General features: G+C 38.1%; 1 protein-coding gene across 1 annotated transcript; it reads right to left on the bottom strand.

The window, feature by feature from the left end:
* Window positions 1-1,401: 1,401 nt before the first annotated feature.
* On the bottom strand, window positions 1,402-8,750 carry rac3a (Rac family small GTPase 3a). Its single transcript, XM_010741190.3, has 6 exons — window positions 8,573-8,750; window positions 5,826-5,897; window positions 5,585-5,702; window positions 5,180-5,242; window positions 4,472-4,631; window positions 1,402-4,019 (listed from the first exon to the last, which is right to left on the bottom strand). The coding sequence occupies exons 1-6, from the start codon at window positions 8,605-8,607 to the stop codon at window positions 3,889-3,891; spliced, it is 579 nt and encodes a 192-aa protein (XP_010739492.1). The 5' UTR covers window positions 8,608-8,750; the 3' UTR covers window positions 1,402-3,888.
* Window positions 8,751-11,284: the final 2,534 nt, after the last annotated feature.

The following is an 11,284-nucleotide window of genomic DNA, read 5'->3' on the forward strand; positions in this document are numbered from 1 at the left end:
TATTCAAGGTTTCATTCAATATATTCAGACTTCACTCCATATATTCAAGGTTTCATTCCATATATTCAAGGTTTCATTCAATATATTCAGACTTCATTCAATATATTCAAGGTTTCATTCAATATATTCAAAGTTTCATTCCATATATCCAAAGTTTCATTCCATATATTCATTGTGTGTGTGTATGTATGTACACGTTAGTGCTCTTTATTCAGAAAGCCTCATGTCACATCTACATTTCAGGATCTGGTTATTATAGACACAGATTAAATGTTAAATATAAATATTTCAAGATTTATCATCACAGTAACAATGTTACACACATTAGTAGCTGTAATGCTTACATAAGGAGTAAACATTTAGAATCATCACTTTAAAAGTTACATACGTTGTTTTTGGTGCCTGTTTGTTTCCCAGATATATTAGTGTGTGTGTGAATGGGTGTATAAGAGACATTAACTTAAAGAACTTTGTAGAAAGGCGCTTTATGAAGTTCAGTCCATTTCCTTGTATTAGTTTACGGGCAGATCTGCCTTATCCAATATGGCGGCGACATCGGCGTACAATTTAGCGCTCAATGCGGCGTCTATGTATATATGTCTATGCCTCACACCCTTAGTTGTATAAGTGGGTCAAAAATGACCCGGTGAAGTCGTTTTCTTGCAATATCTTCGTAATGAAAAGTTGTTATCATTTCATATTCCAGCTATTCCTCAAAAAACATGTTATTGATATCATGCCATTTTAATTTTTAACTTACCTTTTATACATTTTACGAAATTGTAGTTTTTGTATTTCTACCCCAAGCTTCCATAGTTGGGTCAAAAATGACCTGCATTCATTTCCTATGAAATTTTATGAGAACCTTTGACTCTTGTCTCTGTGTCTCCAGACTAGAATATGTTGACAATAACACCTCTATGGGTAAAAACATTCTCTTTGGCTAATTCTGGGCGTATAGTATTTGTGGTGTTATCTTGGGGTTTAAAGTCTATCCACCAGTGTGAGTTGGGCAGAATCCCTGGCTCCTCCCGTCTGCATACTGAACCCCAAATTGCTCCCGCAGGCTGTGCCATCGGTGTATGAGTGACAGCCAAATACACAGTGCCATGGTAACAGCAAACACTGGACAAAGTTTCGTTATCCCAAATTATTATAACTAATATGAATACATGACTGCTTAGGGTCTCTGTACTTAGCGTAACATTCTTTAAAATACATTTAAATATTTTCTTAACTTTTTCTATTTCTTTTCAACTTATTCTCAAAATACTGTTTTTTTCTTAAAATCTTTTTTTTTTAAAACACTATACTACTACTTTATATAAATTATCTTACTTTCTGTGATGCAACAGTGCCCCCATTAAAGTTGCAGAAAAAAAACACACACAGGCACAGGAGTAGGCAATTTCCTTGACTCCATTCAAACATTTAATGCATTGTACACTGAGAGAGTTTTTGGCAACATTTTTAACAGGCACTCAAAACAAATCATCCCCTTTTTGGTGTTAAATGCATCTTTGTTGTTACTGATTGAAATATTTTAAGAAAATAGAGAATCCAAAATAATTACCAATAAAATACAAAATCCAAGGCTGCCGTTTTTTCAAGGCCTCGCTCTCATTCACTCAAACATATTCACATAAAATGACACTCAAAATCATTAAAACAACCACACAGTCATTCGTTTTATAACTGCATATGGGTGCCCTGTAGGGAACCTTTAAAGGGGGTCTTGTCTGGGTCCTGTTTTTTCATATTTATCATGATGGTTCCACACAACAACAAAAAAAAAAACACTTCACCAATGGCACATTATTCATATTTTTCTCTCAAGAAGTGACAAGCATGTTCTACACCGTGTGTAAAATGAGTGTGTTTTCTGTGAGTGTTATGTACAAATCAGTATCCTTGAAGATACAGAGGCATTCTGGAAATCTATCTTTGATAATAAACACTTATTCTGACCAGTAGGACATCACATCAACATCAACAAACAACTGATAACTTTAGCATAAACTGGATGAGTGATGGCCATGCACTTTAGCATATACACTGAGAGATGGTGCTTTCCATGCTGATACATTGGTATACATTTCTTTTTCAAAGTTACTGGAGCCAGTTATCCAGGAACACTTAGCCCTGTTTCTGTTCTCATGACATAACTTCAAACAAGAAAAACAAGCTGGTTTTCGGATAAGGCTGCTGATATTTGTGATATTTTTGTCAATAAATCCCATGAAAAGAACAGAATCAACTATTTACTGATCCTACTATCAAATATTGTGTGCCTCATGTATCTCTGTCATAGAGCTACTACTCCCACCATGTAAAAAGGAGCACTATCACAGGTCCTTCATTCCAGCAGCTGTCAGACTCTTTAACATCAGCATGACTTCATGACTTTTTTCTATTCATTTCTAATTTATTATTCATTTCATATCCAGCTTGTGTATATGAGCTGCTCTGACATTTTTCCCAGTGTGGGATCATTAAAGTCATAAAAAAGTTAGGGAATTACTGAGACTGAAAGTCTTTTTTATTCGTGGGACTTGCTGAAAAATAGTCAACTAAAAAATAACACACTGACTTATTATTTAAATAAAGTTATGAACAAGCAATTTTTTCAATTGTGCTCAGTTATTCAAGGTTCCTATCAAATCAAAATATTGACGAGACACAAATCCAGTTCTCATTCATGCCATCCTCTGTTTAACACCACCTGTCCAGTGGTACAATGCAAACATACATGGCTCTTTTACGATCACAGGTTTTTTTTATATGTGGAGCTTGAGAGAACTGTGATTCAGACTACACATCATGTCATGTGCCTGATTCTACAGGAATCAGAAAAGGCAATATTACCTGGAAGCCATTGACCAGGTCTAGTGTATTTTACAGTTTTTATAATTAATAGCCAATACCAAATGATTATTTTAAGTAAAAGATACAGGGGGTCTTCTCTCCAGCTGCTAGTTTAATATCCGCTCTTCGACAGTGCTTAACTAACAGCGTGCTAATCACAAGCGTTTATTAACTGTGCAGGTAAATAAATAAAAGAAAGATAAGAACAACACAAAAAATAAGTCATCTCCACAAAATCCACAAACTTTGCTTGCAGGAAGAAAATATTAATATTAGGTGTGCAAAATGGAATATACATTTGGTCTGTTTTTTTCTACGACGTATGCAAGTTTCAAGGTTGAACAGGAGAGTGCAAAATATTTTTGCATATCCACCTGAAAATGAAAAAAGTCTCTTTCACATCATTTTGGGATGAGAAAGAGACTTTTTTATTTTATTAATTCTCTCTCTTTGTATCTAAGAGACATGTGTATGTCATTGTTTTAAGGCATACATCACACACAAATCATCTTTGCACCAAAGAAGCAGGCTTAAAAACACAATCTTTGACCCACCATCTGAACTCCTCAGCTCACTCTTTTGGCCAGTTAAGGTTACTACAAGGAGTTTTCACTTTAATACTGATGCCTCTACGAATGTGACCTTTGACTATTTACGGCATGCATACCAGAAGAGTCTGGCAAAAGTTTGGCAAAAGCAAAGTTTTGCAGATTTTTCTTTAGAGAATGTTATTTTTGCTGTTATATTTTTATTTGTGATACTGGAGCAGGGTCAACAACCAATCCTGAACCTCATCTTCGTTTATGTAATGTATCTGTTTGCCAGTGCTTTGTCCTGAAGGGCACCTAGAATTAACACAAAATAAAAATTCCTTGCAGTAACTTTGAGATCAGCTCCTTTTGTGCAAACAGTTCAGAGCTGTTTTATTTCTAAGGTGTTCCCACCTGGTAATGCTCTATCTGTAATATGTGACTGACCAGAGCAATCACGCCCTGGTGGCTTCATCTTGCATCTCCTCCCCCTTCAGAACATGGAGCACCTGTTTCCTCCTTTTTTGACAGGCGGGGGGCAAAGGACAGCACGGATGGCTTCGTCAAACACCGTCTTCAGCCCTCGCTGCGTCAGTGCAGAACACTCCAGGTACTTGACGGCACCTGCCAGAGAAACAGCCGAGGACCTGTTCAAAACAGTCGTTCTTGTAGTAGCATGTAGCATGTATGGTCTGAACCTGCAGCTACACAACATATTAAAATTTAACCCTTGTGCACTCACCTGCCTCAGGTTTTAATGCAATATATGTGCATAATATCAATTTTCATTGAATTCACTGAAGACAGCAAAATATGTTTTATATTTTAGATTATATTTCAGAAGTAGCTTTGCGCACTCTTGGCATTCTCAGTTGGGACTGAAATTAATCTTCCAAAATGAATTACATCATATAATAAAATGAAAATCCTAAACTGTCCAAGAACACTATCAGTCGATTAGGCTGAACTGGACTTAGCTGGATATGGAAGGTGACTGATGATGTCCACAAGAATGCAAGTGCAGACGAATACGCAGATTGTGTAGTTACACATACACACACACCATCTGTACCTACCGATCTCCCTGGCCATGGCCAGGCCCTGAGGGTAGGTAATGGGAGAAAGCTTTTTGTCTCTCAGCCGTTCGATGGCATCCTTGTCGTCCCGCAGGTCCAGTTTGGTGCCCACCAGGATGATGGGTGTGTTCGGGCAGTGATGACGAACCTCTGGATACCACTGCAGTGAGACAGTAGTCAATCAGAAACTATGGACACTATGCAGTCATCAACAGTTAAACATACCAAAATGTGTCTGTCAGTGTCTGTGAAGTGTGTAATTACAGCAGACTAGATTTTTACATGGATTTCTTGATTAGAGATTCCAATTTAACTGTTCACATGGATTCTAAAAATCCGATAAGATGTGTGTGAACTGAGTAAGCTTTTATTGTAGAAGGGAGAAAACATGGACAGTGGCTCTTTAATTGATTTAATTAATGGGTACAGACTACAGAGCCTCTTTGTTATTATTTTGTATCCCTCATAAGTAAAAGCGCAATTCATAATCTTTAGCTATGTGAGTGGAACGTGTGCGTAAAGAATGTAATAATCTGTATCACAGAGAAATGATTGGATTAAGCATTTACTTGGTTATTAAGTGCTAATATTTTTTTGAAGTTGCTCAGCCTGAAAATATCTTCTGATTGGGTCAGTTTCTTTCAGTTGAGGTGGTCTCGTGAGGCATTTTTATTCTGATTATTAGTGAAATGATTCATGTAAACACACCTTGGCTCGGACATTCTCAAAAGAGGCCGGGCTCACCAGAGAGAAGCATATCAGGAACACATCCTGCACAGAGAGAGGACGGACATTCACATACTCAAACAGAACAATAACAAGTACGTTATTGTGGAAGTACGTTTTGGACGTTATTCGGGTTAGCAGCTACGTCTGAATTAAATTAAAGCTGATATTTCAACATGTCAACAGAGATTTAAAAAATAAATGTCTCCAGCTTCTGTACATGTAAACATCACAGCAGAATAAACAAAATGAGGGAATGCCTAACAGAAACTATTTACCATTGACTGTCATCAAACCCAGGAGTAAAGTGAAATAAAACAATAAATCATTAAAGGAAGCAAAGATCTATTAGATGTGTGTGTGTGTGTGCGCATTTATATGCATTACCGTCTGAGGGTATGACAGGGGGCGCAGCCTATCATAGTCCTCCTGCCCTGCTGTATCCCAGAGGCCCAGGTTGACTGGTTTCCCATCCACCATCACATTTGCTGAGTAGTTGTCAAAGCTTAGAGAGACACAGAACATTGTAACCCTGTACTGTATGTACATTCACTTACTTTCTTGTAAAGCAATGCAGTTCACATTGCATTCGGTATCAGCCATTATTGTAGTTTATTACTGTACTCACACAGTGGGGATGTACTCTCCGGGGAAGGCGTTCGTGGTATAGCTGATGAGCAGACATGTCTTACCCACCGCACTGGAGGGAACAGAGAATAATAACACACAGAAATACATACATAATCACTACAAGTGAATTACACACACTGCGACGGTCATCAGTCGATTTTGTAAAGTTGAATAAATAACTGACCCAATAAAGTAATAGTACGTGAAATAATAAATGACATTATGGGACGTGCAGGTGTTGTATTAACATAGTAGAGTGTTCCATTAAACACAGTGGGTGGGAAGCCAGTGAGGGACCATGATCCATTTTGTTGACTTGTTTTCCATTATTTGTATGAAGTTCTGTTGTTTTAGTTCACTCACTATATCGAGCTTCCTACACACACACACACACACACACGGGGGGGGGGGGGGGGGGGTTAAGTTAGATTGTGCCAGAGAACAGGAAGCGTGCACTCGGTTGATAATGATGGGCTAAAATTTGGGATATGCAGACAAGGCGAGACATGTTTATCTCTGTAGAACACAAAGGAAATTCAGAATGCTTCACGTGAAGATTAAAATATCATGAAAATGACATTTCAAAGATAATGAGAAAGAAAACTTCATCATTGTTAAGAAGAAAACTTCACTTTGTCTTTGTCAGTACTAACTCTGTCTAGGGTTGTGATAATGTGATATTTGGGGCCAAACAGGACAGTTCCACTCTCTAATAAGGCTTGTGTTATAATAAGTTTATAGGTTGTAATTAATTGCTTTATTGAGGGTTAATACATTTTTGTCATTTTGACTGAATGTTGACAGCCAGCCGCCATCAGAGCACCTGTGCTCCTTTATCGTTCCCAAATAAATCTGAATTCTCCTTTTCGCAGCTGGCCGTTTGACTTGTCAGAGCAGAAATTGTGTCAAAAACCTGTGTTTGAGAGCTCAGAATATCTGCTCTGAGAACAGCCTACTCCACATTACTTCCACTGCTCATACAGTATGTAGACACCACCTGCGCTTCCCTGCCCCAAAAAAGATGGGACCTCTGGAGGATATAATTTGTTTACACTGTGCATTTTTCTGAATGTATTTGTTCTCATTACACAATGCATGGAGGAGGAGAACCGGTGGTCAGTAGAGGTTGACAGTATATTTGAGGTAATCTGCCATTACAGTCGTATTTCCAGTAAGGCAGACACGACATTCAAGTCACTGCAGAGTAATGACTTGAACAAAAGATAAACATTCTACACTGCAGGACAACATTTATTTATTAATATAGGGTTTAAAATATTGGCGTATGTTATGTGATCTGCAGTGTCATTCAGTTTTTTTAAAGTAAGTGAGTACAATTTGTATTTAATTGTACTTGGAGGTTTGTTGTTTTTTTAATTTACTGAATATAGGCTGGTAATACACACGACAATGATGACACAACAGTGTAGGCACACAGAAGGACAGCAAGCAAAAGAAAACAGGAAATAGAACAGGACATAAAGAAATAAATACAGATAAAACAAAACCAAGTTAATAGAATCCTTTGAGTAATGCAAATAATTAGCTTGACTGTAGCAGAACATTTACAAACTAACAAAGACACATAGAGCTTTATATATTCCCATTCTTCACATTTTTTTTTACATTTTATATAATGTCGTGCTAATTTCTAATGGTTTGCAACAGCAGAATAATTGTGAGGACATTGTTTTTCATACAAATTTTTAGAGTGTAAATTTAAAATATTTGTAGCACAGGCTCAGCTAGTTTCAGAGATTAGTCCACAAACTTACACAAACGTGGACGATAGGTAAAACAAATGCATCTCTCGTCTTCCTCTTTCTAATTACGGAGTCTATATAATGATGGTCACTCAGATTTGTTAAGTTGTTTTTCTTTTTTAGTAGCAATGATTTTATAAATATATATATATTTGAGTATATATATATATATTGTATTCTAGTATTTTATTGTGAAGCTACTTCAAACTTTAACTCCACTTCATGTCACTGAGAAACATGTACTATATTAATCTGACAGCACTTTGCAGATTAAAACTTCCATACAAAACTGTACATGAAATGGAGTCAGTTTATAAAATATTAAATGTTATATATTAAACTTCACAACAGTATATAAAGCTGTCGCAGTCAGCTCGAGCTGACACTCTGCCTGAAAAGTATTTTGATATTTTAAGGATATTTTGTTGTCGCTTCACTTCTTCTTCACCACCCTCCAGATGTTTAACCCCACTTTAAAAACCACAGCTGTTTCTGGAAGGATGCTTATGGCAAAGACAGATATTGCGATGCAGCGGTCCCTCCAGCTGGGAGTGTGTTTATCTGGTGAAGCATAGCAGAGAGACTGGTGTGTAGGTGTGACAACATTACATCATTAGAGATGGAGACAGCAGCCTCACCTCTATCTGTGCACACACACACACACACACACACACACACACACTACACAGATGATCAATAGGCTACAGCTTGAATAAGTAAAAAATAATAATAATAAAATCAGTCAAATGAGAAACATAAAGTGCTGCTTATTGTTGTGCCCACCTGCACCTCATTTCATAATCATCATTTCATTTCATGTCTGACACATTTTACAGCCCCCGGTGTTTTCAGTGGATGTCGACTCATTCCCACCACCTCCACCTCCAGCCGAGCCCCTCCTGCAACAATTGCCCTCTCTGCTGCAAACTGACACACAGAGACTGCACATTTGCACTCGTACAAACACCGAATAAATCCTCACCCGTCACCCACGACCACGCATTTGATGGCCTGCATTGCCGCTGTCCGCAGGGAGACTTCACAGACTGTTTTGAGGACGAGAACCGCCACCTGTCTTCCCCTCTTCTCCTTCTTCTTCTTCTTCTCCTTCGCTGTCTATACCCGTAGTAAGAAGTGTGGGCTGGTACTGTGCGGCTGCTGGGCTGCAGCGGCCGCAGACGAAGTTTACCGGAGATATACGAGCGTGTTTAAAGGGCCAGTCACACGTGCGGCAACACCTGTGGCTGTGAAGCCAACGCTGAAGTGCTTAAAAAAAAAAAAAAGCACTTCCTTGAACGGCCACTAGAGGCTGGCTACAGGACAAGTCAGTCTCCATATGTTCCCATGTTAAAATGTCCAACTTCACAGCGACCTGAACATGTTTACAGCCTGGTACAAAAAACAGTTTTGGTCTCTATAGCTAATTTCCCCATTCATGACAATTGTACTGAGGGTGAATTTTTAAAAGAGTCACCAGTTTAAATCATTTCAAGTCTTAAAGTTATGCATAATTAACAGTATGGCTGCTTTGATTGACAGGTCGTTTGTTTGAGCAACCCGGCTACATTCAGTCCGCCTCAGCTCCACCCACACTCGATGTCTTTGCCCGTTTTTAAATTAGCCAGGAGGTGAGGGAGCCAGGTATATGTCCATATACATACTGTCATGTTTGATATTTAGGATTTAGAATAGACAAAAGTCTACAAGGTGTTGCGAGGTAATGGTAATCATCTACTACTGTTGACAGATATTAGTTTTCTGTTGCAAGTTGTTGGCCAAATAGAGATTATATCATATTAAAGCTGCAGTCATAACCCCATCATTACCGTTGTGCTGTAGGGGGGTATTTTGCTGGCTTGGTTTGGGTCCACTTGGGTCCCGTTAGAGTGAATGGTCACTGCAAATCACTACAAACCAGGCACTCATGAAGGGTTTACTAAGACAGTTTGTTGGTATTTCTTTTAGTTTGTCACACATATGCATGTATTGATACCCACCAATATCACATACCCTTTTAATACACGTCATGCTCATACTTTTCACCTTGCATAAACTGTATAATATACTGACTAAATAACAAACTACCATTTGTGTCATATACATCATCATGCCAATGGAAAATATGGAAAATATTGTTCTTGCATCTGTAATAATTCATCACTAAACTGTTAGTAAGGTTGCAAAAAGGAGATTTGGTTAGATAGTTAAAGAGTACATTAAAACTGTGCTTGAGTGAACTGTCTCCACCACTGACTTCAAACAATCCAAGTATAATAATAATTAATAAAGAATGACACACAATGAAAACACTGATCTCTTTATTGCTTTAAGGTCATCCCACAGAGAAATCCAAAACACACTAAGATTTAAGCACAACACTCCAACCAATCTGAGGAAAGGCACAAAAAAAACTTTAGAAACAAATGGTCCTCTGGAGAGACTCGCTGCAGGCTTCTGCTTTTTTCAGCTTCACGAACACTGATGGTCTGACTGAGCAGAGCACAGTGAGCTGAAGGACTGAGGCCGACAGTAATGGAGCCAGGTTTCTGAGCAGACACAGCTCTACATGTTCACACTCAATGTTTCAGCTCTGGCTCATTTACTTTTTGAAATACTGTAAAGTCGTAAGACATAGCTGATAAACAAAGAAAAAAAATGCAGTCAAAATGTCACCATACTGTACATACTGCATGGCAGAAGGGTGCAACACGATTGAATTAAGACATATAGGTCAGAGACAATTAACACTGATGATGGGTGTTCATCAGAGGATATACATCAAAAATATCAATAAACTGAAAGCCCAAAATAAACGTGAAGACCAAAACCAATAAGCAGGTCTAAACTAGCTGGACTACAGCAGTGACCTATTAAGAACGAATGCAGGAAAACACTGTATGAGTCCATGTGAGAGAAGAGGTGACACAAAACTGTAGAACAGAGTGACAGACTTCAACAATGAGTATAAGGCAGGGACTGTTACCTCTCTACCTGGACCTGGATTTGTTTACTGTTATAGGACTGCCCACTGACCGTCAATACATTTTTGTTACTACCTGAAATATGCATTTTACTTTGTCAAATAGCCTAACTTTGCATCGAATCCTCTTCTTTGATTTGTTTACTGATGCAAAGTTTTAAGACTGTACAATTTAAAAAGGTAAGGTTCTTGTGAGGCTGCAACTGTTCAGACAACAATTAACATTTGACAACTCTGACTGCTTTCAATAAGGAGTTCGTAGAAAACTGTTCATGTTGTTGAAAGTAAGGTATCTGAAAATAATGGTACTATATATTTGCACTATATATGCTATGCTGCTTATTAGATTAAATGGAGCAGTAACGGATTTGCTTGATTGATTACAAACTGGTGATTCATTAAAAGAGGCACAAGAGCAGTTAGACTGTAAATCTGAAGTCTGAATTAAAAAAAAAAAACCCAGACCACATCACAGCAATGTCAACAGGGTTATCTCAGTCATCTTGGCCTTGGAGATGACAAACGTTTAACAAAAGGTGTGTCGAACAAACTGGAGATATGGGCTTTCAAAAGTGAGTGTGTACTAGGCACAGGGGCTCAAACAAATGCAACTGAGATGTTGAGTCGCATTATGGGGCTCAAACAAATGCAACTGAGATGTTGAGTCGCATTATGGGAACTGTAGGATCAATATTTTTGGAGCTTGGATGTTTC

This window comes from Larimichthys crocea, chromosome XII (assembly GCF_000972845.2).
Source record: "Larimichthys crocea isolate SSNF chromosome XII, L_crocea_2.0, whole genome shotgun sequence".
In the NCBI taxonomy this organism is placed as follows: Eukaryota; Metazoa; Chordata; class Actinopteri; family Sciaenidae; genus Larimichthys; species Larimichthys crocea.